Source organism: Eupeodes corollae, chromosome 3 (assembly GCF_945859685.1).
Source record: "Eupeodes corollae chromosome 3, idEupCoro1.1, whole genome shotgun sequence".
NCBI classification, from domain to species: Eukaryota; Metazoa; Arthropoda; class Insecta; order Diptera; family Syrphidae; genus Eupeodes; species Eupeodes corollae.
The window spans coordinates 74,967,310-74,993,850 of record NC_079149.1 but is presented as its reverse complement, the minus strand read 5'-3'; the positions used below and the strand labels follow the sequence as shown (position 1 = coordinate 74,993,850).

General features: G+C 34.1%; 4 protein-coding genes across 9 annotated transcripts in view; 2 read left to right on the top strand and 2 right to left on the bottom strand.

Moving 5' to 3' along the window:
* Positions 1-1,244: 1,244 nt before the first annotated feature.
* LOC129950609 (piggyBac transposable element-derived protein 4-like) lies at positions 1,245-2,024 on the top strand. The gene has a single exon (XM_056062541.1). The coding sequence runs from the start codon at positions 1,245-1,247 to the stop codon at positions 2,022-2,024; it is 780 nt and encodes a 259-aa protein (XP_055918516.1).
* A 925-nt stretch (positions 2,025-2,949) lies between these two features.
* LOC129950608 (piggyBac transposable element-derived protein 4-like) lies at positions 2,950-4,308 on the top strand. Its single transcript, XM_056062539.1, has one exon. The coding sequence runs from the start codon at positions 2,950-2,952 to the stop codon at positions 4,306-4,308; it is 1,359 nt and encodes a 452-aa protein (XP_055918514.1).
* A 3,935-nt stretch (positions 4,309-8,243) lies between these two features.
* LOC129950607 (mucin-2-like) lies at positions 8,244-11,226 on the bottom strand. Its single transcript, XM_056062538.1, is given in 2 exon segments — positions 8,244-10,251; positions 10,365-11,226. Coding segments are annotated over 2 exon segments (2,079 nt in total). The 3' UTR covers positions 8,244-9,034.
* A 6,587-nt stretch (positions 11,227-17,813) lies between these two features.
* The window catches only part of LOC129948838 (phospholipid-transporting ATPase IA), a 132,449-nt gene continuing 123,721 nt past the window's right edge, over positions 17,814-26,541 (bottom strand). For 5 of the 6 annotated variants that reach the window (XM_056059926.1, XM_056059927.1, XM_056059930.1 and 2 more), the window contains 2 exons: positions 25,142-25,224; positions 17,814-18,535 (listed from right to left, as the gene is read on the bottom strand). In XM_056059926.1, coding sequence (XP_055915901.1) covers positions 18,438-18,535; positions 25,142-25,224 — 181 coding nt within the window. In that variant the 3' untranslated portion in view covers positions 17,814-18,437. The remainder of the gene's footprint in view (positions 18,536-25,141; positions 25,225-26,541) is intronic. The other variant, XM_056059929.1, reaches the window with a different exon arrangement.

Below are 26,541 nucleotides of genomic sequence, written 5' to 3'. Positions count from 1 at the left end.
TGTAGATCTACAAAAGACGTCTATTTTACGTCAAAGAGTCAACGCGTTGACCGTTTACGTTGACCTTCTAATAGTAGCTTCAGACTTTCTTCTTTAATATTTTGCAGTGCGAAACAACTGTGCCTAATTTTGTTACCTTTTTGGTTTAATATATTTTTATTTAACTTCCTTCCATTTTTATCTACGCAACAACCTGCCAACCTAAACAAATACTATCGTACTTATTCATATACCTATTTTAACTCCAAAAAGATAAATATAGAAAAATATGTTTTAAAATAGGTAAACATGCATAAATTCTCATTTTTTCCAATTTTAACCCTAGAACCCATACGGGGTGCGTAGGAACCCCACTTTAATTTAATATTGCCTGTATATTTTTTTGTAGTGGACAAAATTATAACGGATTGTCATGACTTTTATTTTTTTGATTGTTTCTTTTTAACCCAAACCAATTTAGTTTGCTTTCTTTCTTCATTGCGTGTATATCTTGATCAGTGGGGTGTACAGGTACCCCAAATAGGTTTACGCAAGTTTTTTTTTCTATGAAGGTTTTGTGTAAAAATTTATTTCGCGGTTTCGGTAAGTAAATGAGTGCTTTTTGTTTTAGTTTTGGGAAGTAAAATATTAAAACTTATTAAGAAAATTGAAAAAGGTTAAGCAAAATGTCTGACATGGAAAATGAGATAAGACAACTACTTCTTGACATTGATGCTGAAGACGATGATGAGCATGTAGAATTTTCTGATGATAACATGGAAATCGATTCAGAAGAAGATGATGAAATGTCTGCCAGTAATTGTGAAGAAGAAGAGATCTCAGAAACACGGCATCACGAAGGGGTTCTGTTGGGAAAAAAAGGTTTTCGGTGGACAGTACAACCACCTTCATCCAGTGGCAGAACGGCTTCTCGGAACATTGTCCTAAAAGTTCCCGGCTGTAAGGATGCTGCAAAATTTGTGAAATCCTAGGTTGAAGCTTGGGACCTCCTTTTTGATTCCACGATATTAGAAACTATTGTTTTCAACACAAATATTGAGATTGGCGTTCAAAGACAAAATTCTGCGTCAACATCCTCCTCCACTTCTACGGCAGCTTCAACTTCAAAATACAACGGTGACACAAACATTGATGAAATTCGGGCACTTATAGGTCTACTTTATATTGCTGGAGTTCAAAAGCAATCTCGGAGAGCCATAAAATATATGTGGTCAATCAATTGTTCCCCTATTTTTCAAGCGATTATGGGACAGAAAAGATTTGAGTTCCTCACTAACTGCATAAGGTTTGACGATCGAGAGACCAGAGATCGAGCAGACAAACTATCACCAATAAGACTAATATGGGAAAAATTTTGTTTTAACTCTACAAAATACTATACGCCCCATGAATACTGCACAATCGACGAACAGCTGTTAGGATTCCGAGGGAATTGTACTTTTCGAATTTACATTCCATCTAAACCAGATAAGTATGGTATAAAAATAATAACGATGTGCGATTCACGCACTTATTACATGGTCTCGGCAATTCCCTATATTGGAAAAGAAATAAGAATTTCGAATGATCCTATACCACTCCAAATTGTTAAAAAAATAACCGAGAGTATCCATGGGGCTGGTAGAAACCTAACAATGGATAATTGGTTTACATCAATACAATTGATTGAAGAAATGCTTTCTAGACATAAACTCACTGTTGTAGAAACGCTACGCAAAAACAAGGCTGAGATTCCACCATTATTTTTGCCTAATAGGAAAAAAGAAATCCTTTCATCCCAGTTTGCGTTCAAGGATAAAATGACTTTGGTGGCGTTTACTCCAAAAAAAGGAAAAGGAGTGGTGCTTATCTCTTCATTACATAAGGGAAAGACAGTTGATCCACAATCGAAAAAACCGGAAATTATAAATTTCTATAACAGCACTAAAGGAGGTGTTCATACTTTTGATCAACTTGTGCACACTTATAGTTTAGCACGAAAAAACACGGAGATGGCCGCTCAGATATTTTTTTGGCATGCTTGACCAAGCCGGTATAAACTCAATGGTGTTATATAATCTTGGGAACAACTACAAAAACAAAAACAAAACCAAATAAACACACGCACCGTCAACGTTCACAGCGTCAATGCTGAATGCTTAAGATGTTGTTTATCACACGATTAGACAAAATAATATTTATTTAAGCTAACGTTATTTTTCTTTTTTCATATTAGGGTGTGAAAGATTGTTAAAATTGGTACAGTGTAAGCATATTACATAATTGTTGTGTGGTTTTTAATTATTGTAGATCTACAAAAGACGTCTATTTTACGTCAAAGAGTCAACGCGTTGACCGTTTACGTTGACCTTCTAATAGTAGCTTCAGACTTTCTTCTTTAATATTTTGCAGTGCGAAACAACTGTGCCTAATTTTGTTACCTTTTTGGTTTAATATATTTTTATTTAACTTCCTTCCATTTTTATCTACGCAACAACCTGCCAACCTAAACAAATACTATCGTACTTATTCATATACCTATTTTAACTCCAAAAAGATAAATATAGAAAAATATGTTTTAAAATAGGTAAACATGCATAAATTCTCATTTTTTCCAATTTTAACCCTAGAACCTATACGGGGTGCGTAGGAACCCCACTTTAATTTAATATTGCCTGTATATTTTTTTGTAGTGGACAAAATTATAACGGATTGTCATGACTTTTATTTTTTTGATTGTTTCTTTTTAACCCAAACCAATTTAGTTTGCTTTCTTTCTTCATTGCGTGTATATCTTGATCAGTGGGGTGTACAGGTACCCCAAATAGGTTTACGCAAGTTTTTTTTTCTATGAAGGTTTTGTGTAAAAATTTATTTCGCGGTTTCGGTAAGTAAATGAGTGCTTTTTGTTTTAGTTTTGGGAAGTAAAATATTAAAACTTATTAAGAAAATTGAAAAAGGTTAAGCAAAATGTCTGACATGGAAAATGAGATAAGACAACTACTTCTTGACATTGATGCTGAAGACGATGATGAGCATGTAGAATTTTCTGATGATAACATGGAAATCGATTCAGAAGAAGATGATGAAATGTCTGCCAGTAATTGTGAAGAAGAAGAGATCTCAGAAACACGGCATCACGAAGGGGTTCTGTTGGGAAAAAAAGGTTTTCGGTGGACAGTACAACCACCTTCATCCAGTGGCAGAACGGCTTCTCGGAACATTGTCCTAAAAGTTCCCGGCTGTAAGGATGCTGCAAAATTTGTGAAATCCGAGGTTGAAGCTTGGGACCTCCTTTTTGATTCCACGATATTAGAAACTATTGTTTTCAACACAAATATTGAGATTGGCGTTCAAAGACAAAATTCTGCGTCAACATCCTCCTCCACTTCTACGGCAGCTTCAACTTCAAAATACAACGGTGACACAAACATTGATGAAATTCGGGCACTTATAGGTCTACTTTATATTGCTGGAGTTCAAAAGCAATCTCGGAGAGCCATAAAATATATGTGGTCAATCAATTGTTCCCCTATTTTTCAAGCGATTATGGGACAGAAAAGATTTGAGTTCCTCACTAACTGCATAAGGTTTGACGATCGCGAGACCAGAGATCGAGCAGACAAACTATCACCAATAAGACTAATATGGGAAAAATTTTGTTTTAACTCTACAAAATACTATACGCCCCATGAATACTGCACAATCGACGAACAGCTGTTAGGATTCCGAGGGAATTGTACTTTTCGAATTTACATTCCATCTAAACCAGATAAGTATGGTATAAAAATAATAACGATGTGCGATTCACGCACTTATTACATGGTCTCGGCAATTCCCTATATTGGAAAAGAAATAAGAATTTCGAATGATCCTATACCACTCCAAATTGTTAAAAAAATAACCGAGAGTATCCATGGGGCTGGTAGAAACCTAACAATGGATAATTGGTTTACATCAATACAATTGGTTGAAGAAATGCTTTCTAGACATAAACTCACTGTTGTAGGAACGCTACGCAAAAACAAGGCTGAGATTCCACCATTATTTTTGCCTAATAGGAAAAAAGAAATCCTTTCATCCCAGTTTGCGTTCAAGGATAAAATGACTTTGGTGGCGTTTACTCCAAAAAAAGGAAAAGGAGTGGTGCTTATCTCTTCATTACATAAGGGAAAGACAGTTGATCCACAATCGAAAAAACCGGAAATTATAAATTTCTATAACAGCACTAAAGGAGGTGTTCATACTTTTGATCAACTTGTGCACACTTATAGTTTAGCACGAAAAAACACGGAGATGGCCGCTCAGATATTTTTTTGGCATGCTTGACCAAGCCGGTATAAACTCAATGGTGTTATATAATCTTGGGAACAACTACAAAAACAAAAACAAAAACGAAGTATTTTTTTGCATAATCTGGGTTTCTTTTTGACAAAACCATATATGAAAAAACGCTTAGACCAAAAAATAAGCATTCATTTGAGGACCAATATAGTAAAAATTTTCATGAATGCTTCGGGCGAAGCCCATGAAGTTATTTATGAAGACGAAGGCCAAGAACCTCCTTCGAAAAAGGCAAAACAAGGAAGATGCTTTTTGATGAAAGACAAAAAGACAAAAACAGTCTGCAAAACATGCGATAGACACATTTGCGCTGAACATCGCATGGAAATATGCACAAGCTGTAAGTTTTTGGCTAAAAAGAATGCTTAAAAATATAATGGTAATATTGTTGAATCTTTTTTCAGATTCTTAACAATTTTGGTGACTTACGCCTTTAAGCACCAATCATTTTTGGATTTTTGAAAGACTCCTTAAATTCGTTGTACTTTTTTGGTTTTTCTTATTATTAATTTTTAACACTTAAGTTTGAATTACTAAGCCCAATTTTTTGTTATAAGTGTTTAAAATGAATGTGTTATTAATAAAAATACAACAATTTATATCATTCGTGTTTTCTTTTTGACATAATATTACTTGAAAGTTGTGAGGTGTGGAATAACCCCAAATAGGTTAATGAAACAAAAAAACAAGGTATGGGTTGTAGGGTTAATTGTTTTGATTTTTAATATAATTTGATATTTTTCAGACCAAAATTCTTTGTAATGAAGAGGGTATATACAAGTTCACTTCATTGAATAAAAAGTAAGTCAAATTGCAGTGAAGGAGGTGCAACAATAATGGATTTATTTTATAGTCTGTCTTTTCATTTTAGATATTGCCAAAATGCAGGAAGCAATTTCCTTTAAGTAATTTGGAAAGCAAACCAAACAAGGCGCTGATTTGCTGGTAAGTTTTTTGTATATTATATTTCTCTTAACAAAATAATATCAATGTTTAACTACAGATGCTGCCCATTGGTTTTGTATGTACTTCTCAATGGCAAGAGCTGCCGCAGGCGTTGACGGCGGAGGTGTCATGTCACCATCAAAACCATTAGAAACAACACCACCAAGTCAATGATGCAAGTGGAAGTTTTGCCATGTAATAGTCGACCGCTGACGCCCTTCTCCATCAATTGTGTAAGTACGTATCGAAACATTCATATCGTAGTCAACTAGCTCAATCTTCATCTTCTAGGTGTAAAGAGTTTACTACCAGTCTGCAGTTCTGCAAGAGACGCAAGAAAAACAAGAATAGATTTTTTTTTTTTTTTTTTTTTTTTTTTTTTTTTTTTTAGATTAAGATTCATTTATTTAACACAGTTTTAACATTTTGCTTTGTTACAATTTTTAAATGAATGAAATGACAATGGCGAAATTTGCCGTCTGTCGGAGAGACCTATATAATAGTATCTACTAGGTTCTTGTATGTAACTAAAATATTCTAAATAAATTCCGTAATAATTAGTCTTCTATAATTTAGAGCTTCATTGCAGTATTTATATATTGCTTCCCAATTCGGTCCATTAAGTAGTTCCTTGAGTTCCTCTAGGGTTAAAGATGGTTTTTGGAAATACTGCATCCTCCAGTTTCTCAATATTGGACAAATACCCATGAAATGAAACGTGTCTTCTCTAGCATGTTGATTACATAGTGTGCAGTAATTGGTTTCGCTATTGTTAAAAGACGTTCCATTCAAGTTGAGGAGTTCCCCTCTTGCTCTAAACAACAACGATATTTTTCTGCAGCTATTCGAGTCTTTGAAATAATTATTTTCGTTGAGGTTATGGACTAGAGTTGGGTATATGAGTCGGTTTTCTGATTCTAGTGCTTTTTTCGTGTAGTTTTCTCTGTGTTTTATATCTAATTCTCTTATTATAGCATACATTTGATTTCTGAGTTCTAATGGTCTTTCAATGTTTACATCCAAAGGTGAGTCGACTGATTCAGCTAGTTCTTTCCATTTTTGTATAAAGGGATGATTCCTTCTGATAGCATACAATCCTAGAACGTGTTGCAGCCTTTCTTGACTATACGTCGAGATAACTTTTATGATGTAGTCAACATGTAGTTTCAGAGTGAATATATAAAGAGTGGCTAGTCCCGTTTCGAGATGAAGCATGTAATTTGGAGTATTTTTAGGAAGCTGAAATACTTTTTTGATGAAGAATCTTTGTAGTTTTTCGACTTCCTCGAATTCTTGAAAGCCCCACACCTGAGCTCCATAGCACATCATTGAACGTAGAACCCCTTCATATACCTTGTATTTAGCTGAATTCGGTACCTCTTTCTTTTTCAATAGGAGATTCCAACTAATATTAATGGCATTTTTCGTTGTGATAAGTTTTGAAGAGAGATGTTGTTTCATATTGAAGGTTGGAGTTACATCGATTCCAAGGTACTTGTAGGTTTTGACTACTTCAATATTCTCTCTACCGCAATACCATTTCTCTCTTCGTGAGCATCGTCCTCTCGAACAGCCTGCTACCATAATTTTAGATTTATCAAGGTTGATGATAAGGTTCCAGGAATTACAATATTCGTTTAGCTTATTAATCATCAGCTGTAAACTTTCAGGTGATTCAGCTAGTAAAATCAGGTCATCAGCGTAAAGGAGACATTTAATAACTTTGTCAGCTATGTTTATTCCGGCGGGTAAACAGGATGTTACATCGTCTATGAAAAGGACAAACAGCATGGCACTTAGTAAACATCCTTGTTTTAAACCAGTTTTGGTTTCAAACCATTCCGATGCTTTTGTTCCATCCCATACTGCTGATTTTGATCCGTTGTACAGTTCCTTTATTATCCTTAGCATTTTTGTCGACATTCCCAGTTGATTTAATTTAAAATATAGCGCTTTTCTATCTATAGTGTCGAAGGCTGCCTTGAAGTCTACAAATAAAATATATAATTTACGTTGACGGAGTTGGAAATCCTGGATAATTGTATTTATCACAAAGATATTATCAGTAGTCGAAAAACCAGAGCGGAAACCTGATTGATAGACACTGAGATGTCTGTTTTCATCTACCCAATTTGTTATACGAGAAAGTAACACTCCTGTAAATATTTTTGCTATAGCATTTGTAAACGAGATACCTCTATAATTTGTTGGATCATTTGGGTCTCCTTTTTTATATATGGGAAATACTAGAGCTTCTTTGAAAGAGTTTGGTACCTGGGCCGTATTAAAAATGTAGTTAAAACTTTCACACATTTTCTGGAGAAATTGAATTGGTGCATTTTTATAAAATTCAGTTGAAACACGATCTGGTCCTGGGGCTTTGCCTGTTTTTGCTTGTTGGACTATCACAATTATCTCATCCAACGATATATCTGCATCAAGAATTTGGTTTTCTACGAATGGTTCTGCATACTGTATAGGCATATTCAATGTATTTTGGTTGAGTAATTTTCTGAAGTGGTCTCTCAATACGTTTCCATTAATGTTGACTCCACATTTATGTTCTTGGCCTTTTAGGATTTGTAATTGCCTCCAATATTCTTTTGGGTTTCTTTCGGTTGCAAGGTTTCGTGCTGTTTGTTGTAGGTATTCTATCTTCTTTTTACTTAATAATTTTTTTAAATTAGTTTTAGTTTGGCTGTAACGCAAAAGAAGTCTTTCATCTGCATTGGTTGACTTCCTTATTGTGTTCAGCAAATTGAAAGATAGTTTTCTCGCTTCTCTGCATTCTCGATCGAACCACTTCTGTTTTCCTGCTTGTTTGGTGTTTCTACCAGGAGTTGGGTAAGATTTCACGATGCATTTTACTAAATTTTCTAGCGATTCGTGGTCAGTTTGTGTTTCTATTTGAGCAAGATTTAGGGCTAGTCTGCTTTCAAAGCTGCTTTTGTTACTCTCTTTCCATATGAGTTTAATAGGTAGATCAATTGGTTTAGTTTTATTGTGTACCGTTGTTGAAAACGTTACTGTAATTGGCATATGGTCTGAAAATATTTTCTGTTCAACTTTGAAATGATTTACGAAATCCATCCATTTTCCCGAGATCGCGCAGTAGTCTATTACCGATTTTCCTTGTCCACTAATATAGGTGTAGTCTCCATTTATATCGCCTTCGAAGCAACCGTTTAAGACAAATAAATTAGTATCTTGGCAAAGCTCGGCGAAAGAGTATCCATTTGCGTTACAAATTGTATCCTTCGATGTTCTGTGTTCTTTTAGTTTGCATGATATTACAAAGTTCGTTTCATTTATTTTCAGGTCTCCAGTACGTGCATTCATGTCACCAATTACCATTAAATTTTCTTTTGCAATTACTTGAATTGTTTCTGCTAGTTTGTTGAAATCACTATTCCAGTGGTTGCAATTTAGATAGGTTGGCAATATATATAGTTCTTCTTTTTCATCTTTTAGTTGCAATACTATTTGTTCATTGTATTCAATGTATGAGCCAACAATTTTATCCAATCTGTATCCAAATAAGGATCCTCCACTTGCTCTCCCAAACTTTTTAGTTTTTACTGCTGGTACCCAATGTAGTTTATAATTTGTAAAATATTTACTAAATTTACTTATATTATCATAGGTTATAAAGGTTTCAAAAAGAAAAAATATTTCGAATTTATGTATAAAATGGAAGAAATCGACATTCATTAATTTATTATTAAGGCCCTGAATATTGTATGCTAGTACAGTTATATTTTCTATTTCAGTAATATTTGAAACACTGCCAATAATATTCTGTTGTTGCTGTTGTAGATGTTGTTGGTGGTGGTGTTGCTGCTGCTGTTGTTGTTGTTGTTGGTGTTGATGTTCTTGTTGTTGTTGGTGTTGTTGGTGTTGTTGGTGTTGTTGGTGTTGCTGGTGATGATGTTGTTGATGGTGTTGTCGGTGCTGTTGGTACTGTTGGTTTTGTTGTGTTTGTTGTTGTTGGCGATGTTGTTGTTGTTGATGTTGATGTTGTTGTTGTTGGTGATGTTGTTGTTGTTGATGTTGATTTTGTTGTCCTTGTTGTTGTTGTTGCTGTTGTTGTTGTTGTTGTTGTTGTTGTTGTTGTTGGTGGTGTTGGTGTTGGTGTTGTTGTTGTTGTTGTTGTTGTTGTTGTTGTTGTTGTTGGTGTTGTTGTTGTTGTTGTTGTTGGTGTTGTTGATGTTGATGTTGATGTTGATGTTGATGTTGATGTTGATGTTGATGTTGATGTTGATGTTGATGTTGATGTTGATGTTGATGTTGATGTTGATGTTGATGTTGATGTTGATGTTGATGTTGATGTTGATGTTGATGTTGATGTTGATGTTGATGTTGATGTTGATGTTGATGTTGATGTTGATGTTGATGTTGATGTTGATGTTGATGTTGATGTTGATGTTGATGTTGATGTTGATTTTGTTGTTGATGTTGATGTTGATGTTGATGTTGGTGTTGATATTGATGTTGTTGTTGTTGTTTTTGTTGGTGCTGTTGTTGGTCATGTTGTCTATGTTGTTGTTGCAGTATTTGTAGTTGGTGTTGTTGTTGGTGGTACTGATGTTGATGTTGATGTTGATGTTGATGTTGTTGGTGTTGCTTTAGCTGCTGCTGCTGCTTTTGTTGTTGTTGTTGATGTTGCTGTTTGTTTTGTTGTTGTTGTTGTTGTTGTTGGTGTTGCTGTTTCTGCTGTTGATGCTGTTGAGTTTGGTGTGGCTGTTGGTGTTGTTGTTGGTGGTGTCGATGTTGTTGTTGTTGTTTTTGTTGTTGTGGTTGTTGTTGTTGCCGCTTCCGCTGCTGTAGCTGTTGCTGTTGTTGCCATATCCGCTGTTGTTGTTGTTGTCGTTGTTGTATTTGTTGTTGTTGTTGTTGTTGTTGTTGTTGTTGTTGTTTCTGGTGTTGGTGTTGTTGGTATTGTTGGTGTTGTTGTTGCTTTTGCTTCTGCTGTTGTTGATTTCGCTGTTGGTGTATGTCTTGGTGTTGGTGTTGTTGTTTTGTGATTTGATGTTTGTTTATTTTCTTTATGATTTGCTATTCTGAGTTCGTTGGATTGCTGCAACCGGGCTCCTTACCTTCGTTGTTTTTAGGCGATAGCGTTCTGTTCAGATATTCGTTCGTACTCTGCTGTGATAAAAACTTTCTCATTGGGTTTAAGGCTTGTTTTTTTGGATTCAGTTCTGTTGATCCAATTATAGTTGTTTTTGTTTTTGGTTTGCTGATGTTCGTAACTTTTGACTGTCGCGGGGGCGAATTTTCTGTAGAGCGGGTTCTTTTTCTAGAGTTTTCTGAGTCGTAGTCTGTGCTTTCTTTCCAAACTTTTCCGTCTACTACTAATTCATCCAGATTAAAGTATGCTCTTTTACCTTGTTTTTTGAACTCGATCAGTTTTGGGACCAGAGGTTTTCTAGCCTCAAGAAGCGATTTTGGGAGATCCTCTGCGATACTGTAATTAGCAAGCGATTTTTTTGTTTGGAGAATCTTTTGTTTTTGTTCGTAGCTTTTGAATGTAAGACGAATTGGTCTCGTTTTTTCTTGTGTAGTTTTTCCTAAACGGTAGCAGTTTTCAATGTCATTTATTGTTATTTGAAAGTTTTCGTTGCTATTATTTATGATGTTAATAACAAGTACTTTGAGCTCATCTGCATTAGATTCAGTTTCTTCTACTTTAAATATTATTAAATTATTTTTTCTCAGACCTACTTCTAGCTGTGCTATTCTTTTTTCTTGTTTATAACACATTATTTCTTGCTTTTCTATTATATTTCCCTGTGTTTCTACGATTTTCTCCAGCTTATCCACTCTTTCTGAAATGATTCCTACTTTCTCATCCGTATTTTTAATCACTCTGTCGGTGGCTTCATTAATGTTTTGAAGAATTTCCTCTTTTTGTTGTTTTAAAAGGGATTTAAGATCTTCCAGAGTAATAGTTGCCATTTTTTACTTCAGCAGTACTTTTTTTGATACTTGATGCCGGCCCTGGATTAATTTCTATTAGCTCGTTAAGCTAAAAGGTAAGAGATTTATTTCTACTGTCAGATGTCAGATAGCTCGTATGTCAAATGCTATTAAATCAGAATTCAGTGTGGTTTTTGTTTTGATTAATTTTTTGTTTGTTCTTTTTCCCCTTTCCAAAACGTATTTAAATAATTGTTTATTTTATCAGTTCGAGATTTAAATAATTTAATTAATTGGATTTGTTGTGAGTTCTCTATTTAATAAATGTTATGATGGTTCAAGTTTTTGATGTTTTGTTTCGGTGTATAAGAGAAGATGTAGTGGATGTACTCACCATATAGGATGAGTTTCTGGAAGTGTCCCGTATAGTCTGGGAGTTTAAATATAAATTAATTGATTTGAAGATTATATTCAATTTCTTTTTCAAAAAAAATACACGTGAAATATCTTCAATTTCAACTAAACTTCACAATTTTCAAGCCAATACTTAGGCACACTTCTTAAGTTCAAATTTTAATCAAACCAATCACTTTAATTCGAAAATTTTGTTCGTATCTCTGGAGCCAAATCAAACACGTCTTTCTTGAACCACAACCACAAAAACAAGAATACAATCGCAGGAATACTCAAAAATTGTCCAACCTTGACTGTAAGAGAGTTTAAATTTTAAATCTACAACGAATCCATTTATTTTTCTCCTAAGAATCGCACTGGCTTAACGGTGGCAATCATTCGGAGGCAATCATTCGGAGGCAAATGAGCTGGAACGACAAGAATCCCCAAGAAGCCAAACAGATTCAGATCAGTCTCTCGGCAGCTACTGACGATGTCGGCGAGAGGAATCCATCGATTTTCACACAGAAAATCAACATCAAAAAAGTAAGTCAACTTCCATTTAAGATTTCCTTGTTAATGAAAATTAATTTCTTTATAGTCACGACAATTTAGCAGCGTCATGGTCAACCTGCCGATCAACTATTCACAGTGAATAACCTCCATTCGCAGCGGAAGCGATCTCTGCGTTGTCGACAGTGCGAAAACAATGTCATCAAGCCGGAGCACCATCCAGGATCGATCAAGTATCGCATTCAATTGCTTACTAACTACCATGTGCCCAACGTTCTGCTTGTGCGTTGTGAAAAGCCACTGAAGCCTGGCACCTCCACTGAATTGATCCTCAAGCTTACTAACCCAACGATGTACCATATGGCCACAACCATTATGAAACTGCCAACCAAGGAAGAGGAACGGCGAATGATCGACTTCGAATAAAAGTTCAACGTAAGGAACCAAAGTAAATAACAATCGAATTGTAAATTCTTATTCTATGTTGTTTCTCTTATTTTTTTTATAGTTTCACCACTTTTAAGAAAGTCCAATAAAGTAACAATCAAATTGAACTTCACACCTGAAGAAGGACTGAAACCAGGCGATGATGTTACCCTTAGTTTCTTGATGAAATATACTTTTGAGAATACATACACACGCCCGAAAGGAAAGAACGTCAAAAACACCCATTATCATCGAAAGTTTTTGTAAAAGTTGGTCAAATTGAAGCCTAAATTTATTTCTATGTATATCTAGAAATTAATCTTTTTTTGCAAACAACTTGTTTATTTATTTTGAGCTATGGTGTAAATTTTGTATATATTGTATATTCTACTATTTCTTCGCAGACTAGGATTATTTTTATTCAAAATTATTTATGATTTACTTTACTTTAATAATAAAGGAATTTGTTTTGAATTCAAAGATGTTGGTGCTTTTTTCTTCAGGGGTTGAATTCGGTTGAATCAAGTGAATTTTGAAGAATATACAAATGGTAATGTACAAATTGATCGGATTAGCCAATATAAAAAATCCCATTTCGGTTGTTTGGGGGCAGCACAACTCGAACCTTGAACAAAATGGGACCTACATAACTAAAATGTTCGTTGAAATTTTTACCCGCCCATTTAAACGATATAAATTTGATTAGATGAAAAGTACGAAACAAATTTAAGCAAAATATCGAAAAAATATTGTAGATTTGGAAATCATCACAATTACCACCAATTATAACGTTGAGTGCCGAATGGAATTTAAAAACATATTTGAATTAATTTCATTGTATTTAAAAATTTATATAAACATGATTAACAAACCAGGGAGTCTACATGTTTAATTATTCAAATTATTTATTTTTATCACAAAAAAAAATACAATATTATTATTAATGACTTTTAATTAATGTAAAATTGAGTATGGATATAAGCTAAACAAATTGTTTTATTCATATGCTCATCCTTGCCAACAAAAAGGAGACATTTAACATTTTGAACTAATAGATATAAAGGGTATCTGATGTTTGTGGTGATGAGTTAGTGTGATGTTAGTGCGAAGTTTTGAGTTCGCTATTGCTTGATATAGAACCCCCAGCTGTGATGATTCTCATCGTATCAGCTGAAAGAAGATTTTTAATTATAAAATAAATTACCTCAGGCAGAAACATAACACTTTTCACTTAATCTCTGTTGTAAAACATTAAGCTTTTAGTGCCAGATCAAGAATGGATAGTCCAGGCTCTGGAAAAATCTTAACGCAAGGATTTAGTTGTAGTTCAGTTCACCTAGTCCTTCAACATTTGCCTTGTAGAGCGCTTCTGTGACTTTTTCGGCTTGTTTTAGACCCGCCTCTGAAAGAGAAAAACTTAAAAAGCTAAAAGAAGTGATTTATTTGTTTATTAAAAATCATCTCAATGGACTAGAAGCGTCATATCTTTAGCTAGAATCGTTAGTGCTTTTCTCTTCTTTGGTGATTTTTTGTGTTGTTCCATGAGAAATGCAATTTCTTTCAGTGGAATAAAACTACTTGAACAACGTGAACTACTTGAGAAGATTTTCGACTTCAGAATCTGGCATTTTCAAAAAGAACTAGGGCTCTTGATACCCGCATACCCGGGTAATTACCCGGGTACCCGCACTTACGGGTATTACCCGGGTACCATAATTTCGGGTACCCGCGTTCTTGTGGGTACTCGGTAAAATCCGGGTACCCAAAACATATTCGTGTATCGTTATAAAAAAAGACTTAAGCAAAGATTGAAAGAAAATAATAATTATATTATTTCTCTGCTACAACATACATAGATAAGTATTCGGATTTTGATTCGACTATATGTACGAGTAGCTCTGGTTAAAAATAAAAATAAACAGATTCATAACAAATTTTTTTATTGAACAAAAATTATCTTCATGTCAAAAACGTAAATTTAATAAACATTTCTGGAAAAGAAGAAGTTATTCATTAAAAACACAATAATTTTTTCGTTAAGAAATTTAAACGTGGTCAAAATAACAAATTTAAATTTATTTAGGACTTGATTGTAACAATTTTTGATTGCTCATCAAAAATGTCAACAAGCCAACATTGTTACCTGCAGCAGAAAAACAGCGTTCCGAGGATACCGATGTCGCTGGTATACATAAATACTTTTTGGCCAGCAGTGCTAGGTTTGGATATTTTGCCTCATTATTTTCCCACCATTTCAAGGGCTCTGAAACATTGTAGTTTATCTGTGGTTCCGTCAGATACATATCAAACTCGTTGAAATTTTCACAATCAGATTTCGCATCTAATTAAAAGTCCATGGCACTTCGCTTCCCATAAACGATTTCTCTATTCTCGTTCGGCAAAGAATTTTCTGTTAGATGCCGCACATGGTTTCTTATAACATCTTTCATGTGTTCAGCCTCGACGTCTAAGTTTTTGTGTCTTGGATCTAAAAATGATGAAATTTGTTCCGTGAGAACTTCTTCGAGTTCACGCCTATTTGGATTCTGGATATTTCTATTTATAGAAAAGAATGTAAGGTTTTAGATCTAAGAGAAATGTGAAGGAAATTAGTCAAAACTTATTCACATCAGTATTCTTTCAATAAAATTTAAGTACAACATGATGCTTATGGATATAAAAATCACATTTCATTGCTTCTCTGTTTCCTCTTTTTGTGAAATATTGTTTCATAAGCAGTTGTAGCATTTTTGAGTACTGGGTACCCGTAACACGATATTGTCGGGTACCCGTCAGTTGACATATCCCGGGTACCCGCAAATTTGGGTAATACCCGCATTACCCGGGTACCCAGGTACCCGGATTTTTGATGAAATGGGTATTAACCGGGTAAAATCAAGAGCCCTAAAAAGAACTGATAAAGAGAAAAAGGCGACGTTTTTTCTTCGTCCAGCCAAATACCATCGCCAGCAAATTTTCCGATCTTGTCTCCTTCTTCGTTGGTAACAAGAGGCAGAATTGAATTGAAGATATTGACGGCATTGAAAGCAATAAATCATAATTGAAAGAAGGTATTTCAATTGAATTCCAGAGACTTACAATTTAAATTAGAAAAAGCGAAAATTAAGATAGTTCTTATTTTATTATTTATAAACACATCCTCACCAACTACATCACAGAGTTCGCCAAAAAATGTAAAAGAAAGATATTCAAATGTGAATTTCTGCAAAACAGAACATAGTGAAACAGATCAATTGGCCAATCCTCGGTGGTAGGTACTGTCTTGAAAAACTGACTGTAGATTAAATTAACTATTGTTCACATGATGAGGAAGGACTTGCATTCATTGCGATCTTTAGGCTATACGTAGCTGGCTGAAAGAAGTGCTTTGCATTGCAAAGATGGTGGCACATTACGTGAATGTGCTACTGCTATCACACGCTGCAATTAATTCAACTTGTATTTGTATTTGGCTTGGCTATGAATGACCACAAAGTAAAGAGATTCCTCAACTTTATAACAACTCTCGACTTGTATATCCATCTCGTCAAATGAAGCATGTCAGATAGGTTGCAAAGCGAAGCTTTTCAGACTTCTGCGACATCGATCCCTTCGCTGTAATCGGCCCTTCTCATTCCTACAGGGTTAACAATGAGGATATAAGCCATCAGAATAGAGCGATTAGATCGCCAGTCTTGTTGAGCAGTGTAATTTTTTACTAAAAAACAAAACAAAACAATATTCATATAATTTGAGTTAAAAATTAATATGAACACATTTACCTTCAATTTGTACCTATTCACTCCACAATAAATATGTCGGCGTTGCTGGCTTCCTACGCGGGGCTTCCACTTCCACTTTTCTTGTTGCAACGTAATCCTTGGTTTCTTCTAAATTAATTTCAATATATATTTTTATTTCAATAAATTGATATTTTGTTTTACCTTCATTTGCTTTATTGATACTGAATTTTGGTTTGTTTACATATTCGTAGAATTGTCAAAATACTCACCTCGCTGTTGATCTGTCAAAACTAGACATAACTTTAATTGGGATACGTTCGCATTACAGTTCTAGGGTGCGCTTATACTTTCAGCACGATTTTTTCTGTTTTTAGCGAAATTTTTCATAAAATTGCATTCATTTTTCAATTTTTGAATTCAACGGATTTCTTTTTTGAACGTCTGAGTTCACCTCATAGTTTTTTCCCCCGCGGTCGAGCAATGTGGGCACAAATTCCATAACAACTACATTCATAATGGCTTGGTTTCATAAGAAATGCACGGGACCACTAACACATGCTTATCCTTATGGACAAAATCCTCCCAATTTAGCTTGTAGGCCGAAAGAGAGCAAACCCATTAAGTCGGGACTCTAGATAATATATTTCCTCTATGGGCAAGGGCACGAACACATTTATTTTGCCTAGACACAACAGACAATACAAAAAATAAAGTCAATTCCATACACAAACCGAATTTGTTGATTGTGACTGTCAACTATCACAAATCACCTTACATGTTTCCACCGTAGGTTCTTATAGGTTCAGTTGCTTTCTGATTAATTTCAGCTAGGTAACTAATGTGCGTTCAAATACCAGATTGACGATAATCATGCATGGAATAAGAAAATTTTGTAGCTAAACCATTTTTAAACGTACTTGAATTCCGAGCCAATTCGATGTTAAAAACGACTAGTTGATTGAGATGTAGTTGGAGCCTTAAAAATATAGTTTTTTTTGTTCTAAAAACAAATTGTATTGTGTTATGTATTCATACAAGGGTACACAGTCTACGCAAACTTACTTTACAAATCTCAAATGGTCTATTTTGCGTAGTCAAATGGAAATTACGAAACTATCTTGCTTTCCAACAGTATCAGGCATTCACCGGTAGTTGGTTTCAGAAAGTTCGATTCAAATGGTATTTCAGGTTGTTTCACGGAAGAGGAATATCAGTCGGGACTATAGATGGCATATGTTCTCTATGAACATATGTCGGGGTTCAATCTATTGCTGTGCCGCCTAATAGTTGCTTTCGAGGGCACTACCCCTTGCGAGGAGTTGACGAATTATACAAAACTAGTTCTTGTCATGAAAAGTGAATAAACCGTTTGAATGCGTCATTAAAGCTGTAGCTTCATATTCATAACTTGCGTGTGGTGAATTCATTAATGTAAACATACTCAAAATTACTAAGTAATGTTATTTGAATACAAGAAGTTAAAAAGCGAACACAAATTAAGTTTATGACTTACATTGCTTAAATCCATATCAGAATATTAATTGTTTGTAATTACTGTGAAGTTTATATATTTTTTATTTTGTACATATGCATTTAAAAATACATGAAATTCGACAAAGGTTAATAAATACAAACTTTTTTGTAATATAAAGAATCCTTAAAACCCAATATAAAATTTTAAATCAATGTTACAAGAAATGATTGGCAATTTAAAAATCAAATAGCGAAAATATCATACATATTAACATTTATAATCATTTCCAGTCCTTGTATACGTTTAGAGTACTTAGAGTTAACCATATTTTAATTCATACATACTTCATCTTGAAGGTTTTTCCATTTAAATACCGGAGTATTTTATTTAAAGATCAAAATATAACACATTCTTTTTAAGTTTTACAACATCATTTTATACAAATAGCAAAAGTAATATATAGCATAATTTTTACATATTTATGTTATTTAGAAAATATTAAATACAATATATAAAATATATTTAATATGAAATCAACGGTATTATAAACACAAAATTAATAATAAATAATGAATTGGTTTCATGAGTAATATTAATTTCTTTAGTTAAGGCTTTAAGTATTTCTTATATAAACATCTCTAGTGCTATTTTGAAGTCACTATTAAACTTGTTTCTGAATAAAAAAATTAGTTTCCGTTGGTTTAGTTTCCTTCGGGCTTACGAAGATTTGTATCATACGCACGTATTACAGCGGATTGAGGAACAGCTCCACCTTCTTCTTGAGAGAATGCGTAACCATCTGACGAAAAAAAAAACAAATATTTGGAAAATTTAAATTAATATGAATTAATGATCGTTTTTTTTTCAATTAAAAAAGATCGTTAAAAACTCCAATATCAACAAGCATCCTAGCACCATTTTTCACAAAACCTTCTCTTCAGTTTGTTGGAGTTTCAGACCGAAAGGTCATTCCTGAATATCTTGTTGATTTTAGGGAACATACTAGGGTCACTGGAATTAACTAACCGGTTCTTGTGGTCCCAGTACTTGTTAATTGATAACCTGTAGTTCTCCTTAATCAACAGATTGATATTTTTTATTGACGACTTCAGTATCCTAACCTCCAAATCGTGTGGGTCTGTCGTCTGCATATGTTTTTGAGTCTTGTCAGTAAGCCACTTTTGTGCCTACATACTTAGTCAATAGTCGCGTTTATGTAGGCGTCCATTTGGTCCCGTTCTTTGTATTTTGTCACAGGAACGAAGTTTTCTCGCTAAGGCGTTGGTGAAACGAAGCCAGCGCATCTTACTGTAATTGTAAGAGTACGTTGCAACGTATTCCTCCATCTCTACGTGTTTGTTCGGAATCTGTATTACAGCAGCCAGTGATCACTGTCGTACTCGACTGTCTGTAAGCAGTTTCGAGGGTGATTACCCACTTTGTCCGTAATAGCTGAAACACAAACACGCTTCAGCTTCGGCTTCGACTGACGTTTACGAATTCAGCCATAGGAATTCAATGCATGCTATCACATCACGTTTCTTTATTTTTTTAAGTATTAAATTAATTTGTAAAATTGTACCCCGAAGTGTCATTCGAAATCAAAATTTCCATACAAAAATTATATGTATACCTATATCAAATATATAAAATTCTCCTGTCACAGTGTTTGTTGCCATACTTCTCCGAAACCGCTTAACCAATTTCAATGAATTTTTGCATATACATTCAGTATGCCTGAGAATAGTTTTGTATGAATATTTTATATTCCTAAGTGCTATTGTTTAATTGCATCAACATCGTACACGGTGCAACAATCTCACGATAGTATTCAGTGACGCTATGTACAATGAAGCATTGATTGCTATGGAGGATCTTTGCATTATCATTACCAACTTACCACTCAGCCATTTTGGTAGGCATTCACAAAATCTAAATGCATCTTATTTTAAAGGCACTGAATTGAATCGTGAACTACAATACAATACTGTAGAAATGGCAGAGATTTTCGCTCGCAATGTCACACTAATCAATGAAGAACAAAGATCCATTTATGACCACATCATGCTCGTAGTTTCCGCATTCCAAGGTGGATTCTTTTTTTTTGGATGCACCAGGTGGAACTGGCAAAACATTCCATATTTCGTTAATTCTTGCTTAAATACGATCTAATAATGGCATAGCGTTGGCTGTTACGACTCCTGGCATTGCAGCAACTTTATTGGATGGAGGCAGAACAGCATATTCAGTATTAAAATTAAAACTAGCACTAAATATTCAAAATAACGTGGTGTGCAATATAAAAAAAACAATCATCTATGACCACAGTGCTGAAACAGTGTAAAATTATCTTCTAGGATGAATGCACTATTGCACATAAACATTTGCTTCAGGCGTTGAACAGGACTTTGTAAGATATAACAAAACAATGACAGACTCCTTGGCGGCACTCTGTTACTAATTTCAGGTGTTTTTAGACACTTCCCGTAATTCCGCGTTTAACGTACGCTAAAGAGATTAACGCGTGCTTAAAATCATCGCCATTGAGGCGTAATGTTGAAAAAGTACAACTGAAAGTAAATATGCGTGTTCAAATGCTTCAACATCCATCCCCTGGAACATTCTCAAAACAACAGTTAGATATAGGCGATGGAAAAGTTACTACCAATGAAACTGGATGCATACAACTACCGGTCGATTTCTGCACGATTATTGATTAACAAAATGCTCTCGTTGACCAGATATTTCCCGACACTGAGAATATACAAATTATAAGTGGCCGGCAGTAAGAGCAATTTTAGCAGCAAAAAACGTGGAATTCATACAAATCTATTGTTACAGTATTTACTGTTGCTAGCAGATTTTTCTCTCCGATATGCAGGTCACTACACTATGCACTTTTGTTTATAAGTTGATAGTGGTGTTTTCTATTTGTTTCAAAAATATTTGCTGTCCAACTCGCTCTTAGCTATTGACGGTGCTCTTGTTGTTTTTCTTATCTGTTTCTCGCTTTAAACGTGATTTAACCTCAGCTATGCTTGAACTTTTATAGGTGCGGTGGAAGGAAATATAATTATGTATATATATAATATTCCAAATACCTTCTTTTGTCATTTGGCCTCAACAAGTTTTCTTTGTCAATAAAACTACGAACATCAACAAAATGATAACAGTTGTTAAAATTCAAATGTATACATTTTCATCTGAATTCTTGTTTATTTTATTTTATATTCAGGTTTAAAAGGTAAGTTTTATTTTAAGAATTTGATTATTTGATTATTTTTCAGTTTAAAGGAGGAGAATCATAAAATATGAAACCAAGATTTTTTTTTCATTTTCATTTTAAACAAACACTTATCTTTGGATGAATATTATCCTTGGTATGTATGAAATAGATGATCAAAATATAGGAGGAAAGTGCGTTCTTATCTTTTTTTTTTTAACTATTTTCAATGATAACCTTACTTTTCAATGAAATTTATAAAACAGATTGTATTTGTTTTCTTAATCGATGAATTTCAACGGAAAGCTCAAACTATGAAATTCAAATACGACATTGCAAGAAGAAAGAGAGCGACTTCACTTCTTTGCCCACACTAAGCATAGATTTCTTTACATTGACATCAGATAAAGATGATGATGAGCTACAGGTGCATCAACGAGCACCTCATGACCATCAGCAACATTAGCCTGATATGCGCGCACGGGCCCACAGAAGAGAAGGATGACAACACCAAGGATATGTTCTTCTAGCTCTTAGACAAAACATATGAGCAGTGTCCAGCTACGATATTAAAACTGTCCTGGGCGTTTTAATGCCAAGCTAGGAAAGGAAGACATCTTTGGTGGAATAATCGGGAAAACAGCCTGCACGGCAACACTTCCGAAAAAGGATTCAGGCTTATAGATTGTGCTACGGTGCAGAACGCCATGGCAGCCAGTACGCGTTTTCCACACATCAACATCCACAAAGGAACCAGGAATTCTCCAGATCAATCTACCGTCAACCAGACTGACCACATTGCGATCGACGCGACGCTAAACACGCTTCCAGCATCATGGATGTACAAACTTTCCGAGGACCTGAAATCGACTCGAAACACTACCTCGTTGTAGCCAAGATAGCACTTTCCAGACCCAAGGCACAATCGCAAGAGATCGCCAAATTCTTCTCCGACCGAGTTACAAGTAACATCTCTCACACTTCTCTGCCTCTAACGCAAAGTATCGAAAACCAGTATCAACATTGCCAAGATGCAATTAGAGAAGCTGCCTCTGACGAGCTGGGTTTCAAGCAGCTACCAACCCCTGGTTTGAAGACGAATGTCGGCAAGCAAATACAGCCAAACAACAGGCTCGTAAAGCGGCGCTGCATAGAAGGACGAGAGCTGCCGTCGAGCTCTATGAGCAGAAGAGGCGAGAGGAACACCGACTTTTCAGTCGGTCTATCTATCTGTCTATCTAGAAAAAGAGTTCGAAAGTAGGTGAACTGCAGTCAATTCTGAGGTTATGGAAGGATCACTTCTGCAGACTGTATAAAGGCGACGACAAACCAAATTCCACTGTCAGGCAGTATGATCCATTCAGCACAAACGTCGAAAGCAAAGACTTAGACAAAGTAAAGGTTGCTTATAATACTATTAGTTTTCCTAACACATCTACCGCTGTTATAAATTTCGTATTTAGCGTCCTTTCTTTTCATTGTAGTTCAATTATCTGTGATAACCAGCATGGGTTTGTTAAAAAGCAATTAACTGTTAGAAATCTTTTTAACTTTACGTCCTTTTGTTTAGATGTTTTTGAAAAACGTGAACAAGTAGATTGTATATTTACTGATTTCGGAAAGGCCTTTGATAAATTGTGTCATAAAACATTGCTTTTAAAACTATCACAGCAAGGTTTTAACGACAGTTTCTTAAACTGGATCTCCTCATATTTGCAGGATAGATGTTATAGTATTAAATTTTGTAATGAGTGTTCAAGTTCATTCGTTATGAATTCTGATGTCCCGCAGGGTAGTCACCTTAGTCCTATTCTATTTGTTTTATTTATAAATGACTTGGTTTCGATCATACAACATTCGTCTGTCCTAATATATGCTGATGACATTAAAATTTAAAAAAAATTAACTACATGTGACTGTCTTCTCTTGCAAGAAGACTTAATATTATTCAGGGAGTGGTGCAATAATAATCGTTTAGTTTTAAATGTTGACAAAGGTAAAACCATGAGTTTTACACGCAAAAAGGTTCCAATCGTTTTTAGTTACATGTTTGATTCTTGTCCTTTAAGTAGAGCATATGTATTTTCTGACTTGGGTGTTGTCTTAGATCCTAAACTAACATTCAATGAACATAGTTACTTCATAGTTAAAAAAGCAAATAGAGTTCTGGGTTTTATTAAGAGATTTGGCAGTTATTTCCGTGATCCATATTTTTTAAAATTACATTTTGTATGGTCACAAGACTCGAAGCCATTCAGAACAGATTTTTGAGTTTTTGTCTACGATCCCTTCCGTGGTTTCATGATATGCATACATTACACGCCTTATTCACAGAGACTTTCTCTCATAAATCTTCCTTTTTTGACATATCATAGGATGTACTTGCAGTTTTGTTTTATTGTTGGAATAATAAACTGAAAATTTTCTTCACGATCAGTTCTTGGTAAACTTTAGTTTTAGTCGTTCAAGTATAAGACTCCAGAAACCATTGAATATTAATTTTAGCAAATCAAGCTATGGTGTACATAGCCCTTAAATCAATTAATTGAAATCTATAATAAATTTTACTCTTGTATTAATTCACCAAATGATAATATAAAAAGTATAAATTGCAAATACAAATTTTTCTATCTAGTTTAAGTTTTTAGATTTTAATTACATATTAAGAATTGTTTACGTTAGTATTTAACGAATTATAAATAAACTAAACTAAAACATAACAAAGCTGAAGTCTAACAAAGCCGCTGGAGCAGATGGCTTGAATGCCGAGCTCTTCAAAGCAGCTGGAGAAAATATGGTCGGAAGAAAGCATGCCCGATGAATGGAACCTTAGTATTGTTTGCCTGATTTTGAAAGCTGCAAAACCTAAAAGATCCTTATTAGTGTGGCTTTAGACCAGGAAAGTCCACAATCGATCAAATATTCACATTATGGCTGTCGTCAAAAAAGGACTTACAACACCGACATCTTGGTTAAAACGTCACCATCGACAGATGTAACTTTGAAGTAGTTAAGGACTTCGTCTACATAGGCTCCGCTATTAACGTAGAAAACAACACCAGCTGAGATCAAAAGAAGAATAACTCTTGCTAAGCGCTGTTTCGTTGATCTAAGAAAGCAAACGAGGGACCATAGTGTTGCTATATAAGACACTCATCATCCCTGTCCTGCTATACGGTACAGAAGCATGGACTATGACAAAAGCGGATGAAAGCACCTTGGGTCGTTTATAGAGAGAGAAGTTCTTCGTGTGATCTACGTATGCATAGAAGGGGAGTAGAGGCGAAGATGAAACGACGATATGTACGACTTAGCTAGAAGAGTAAAAGTCCAACGACTAAGATGGCTGGGTCACGTAGACCGCTTGGAAAACAATGCGATTTAAATTTCATTTTCTCAGCGACAAAATACCTATTCCAATAATACCAATTTAATGTTAACCTACCAGTTAAACGAACGATATGTATATGTATATTTTTTGAAATAAGTACTTACTAACGTTATGGGCAGTCTAACGATTATCTCAGCCAGGGGATGAACCTTGAGGGATCACATTTTGTTTGGTGATTTGTGAGAAAACGTGTGAAGCTGTAATTTGGTTTTCACATCATAAAATAAAAAATAACAGCTAATGTTTGGATACGAAAAATTAATCGATAAAAGGCTATCGATTGCGAAGGTCCTTGGTGTAAATTAACATTGCTACATAAAGATTGAGATGCATGATTAATTTTGAATCACCTCACTTTAAAACACAATTTGCTTGCAGGAGTACGGGTACGCTAGTTCATATAATTAATAATCCTATGAGATAATATAGTTTAACAAATTAAATCTACAAAAGTTTTCGAACGCTTGTTGAATAAACAATAGACTTCAAATATTTGGGTTTTATGAAGTAAATTATGGAAGAGCTCGTCAAAAATCATAGTTTTTAGTTTTATAAATTAAATAAAATTAATTGTTGAACTAGTTATTCTGATTCGCTTTTGTTTACATTGCTGTTTGATCATATAAATATTTATTTTCATGTAAAATTAGCTTATTCGAGTTATTTCAGCTTGCAGTAGTTCTTTTACAATTAGTCAACTAACCTTACAGTATAATTTTAATTATATAAAAGATATTTCATTATGTACTTAGTGTGTACTTAGTTAATATATTAATTTAAATTGTACTCACGCGATAATTCGAGTTCCGTGTCGACTCTGGTGTTAGCACGTCGTGTAAACACATTTCGCAACAGTCTAGCCGTTTCAGTAAATCTGTAATTTATTTGGTCGTATGATGTGCATTATATGGTATACAAAATTATATACTCAAGAAAGAAAAAGTATAAATTGAAAAATTAATTTTTGTGAGATGTTAGAGCAACAAAATGCAGAACAAAAAATGAAAAACTGTTGTAGAAAATTTTATATTATATTGTATCAGGAGTTAATGTAATATGTCCAAACTCAAAGTTTCGATATTCTTACAATTTTAAATTAGTTAAAATTTCTGTCCAAGTTCAGATACAGAATAAGTCAGAGGAGGTTAAAATACAAACTTAATTATAATCCAATCATAGAATATTAAAGCGATGTTATTTCCTCGTATTCACTCACCTTTTAACTGCAATACTTTTTTCATATTGTATGTGCAATTTAAATTAAAGTAATATGTATTGGTTCAATAAAGAATATCATTATATATCGATTTTTTTTATACTTATATACCATTAAAATACTTTTTTCAACAAGTGTTCAATAACCAAGCACAAGTAACATTTATTCAAAATTTTAGAAGAAAATTGTTACATTTGTAATACTTCCAGCTTTGCCTTTTAGTAGGGGAGCCCAAGAAGGGATTTTGGGATTTACTACAGCGCGGCAGATTAATATACAGGGAGGTACCTAGTACCCCATTGAATACCTTCACCAAGTATTAGCCCCGTATATGTGGCCGCGCGTCAAGAATAAAGGATCAGATTAGTAAAAAAAAATTGATCATCTGAAATTCTCGAACGCGTAAGATTAAGGTAGGGTAAGTTAGTTACATATATGCTAAAAAGTGTTTATTCCACTAATCTGACAATTTTCGATTGACGATCAAAAGTAGGCGGGTTACAAACTTGTATAAAAAACGTTCACAAATAATATATAATCTGACGATTTCCGTTAGCCTAAGTAAAGTTAGGGGCAATTTAAAAAAAATATTATTTAAAATAGAGAAAATAATTAAAAAATAAGGGTGATACTTACAATAATTAAGATTTATACATTTTCTTAAAGCCAACATTCTGTTTTATTAGCCACTTTTTAATTCAAGTCAGAACTATGCGTAGTTTTTGAAAAATTTAATTTTAAACTCAAAATTTGAGTAAAAAAAGGTTTAAAGTGTAATTTTTCAATACTTTAAGATTATCTACCATTGTTTCTATTTCAGAATTAATTGCTCTTATTTGTTTTTGATCAAAAACTGAAAACTAGATAATTTTATGTCTTTTAGTTTTTGAAAAAATTGAAAATAACCACAACTACTATTTTAATTTAATCCTTTTTTTTGCTTGAGTTTTCTTATTTTGATAGTAATAATAGTAG

Excerpts from the sequence above, each read along its gene's own strand:
- LOC129950609 (XM_056062541.1), top strand. The coding sequence starts at position 1,245 with ATGGGACAGAAAAGATTTGAGTTCCTCACTAACTGCATAAGGTTTGAC.
- LOC129950608 (XM_056062539.1), top strand. The coding sequence starts at position 2,950 with ATGTCTGACATGGAAAATGAGATAAGACAACTACTTCTTGACATTGAT.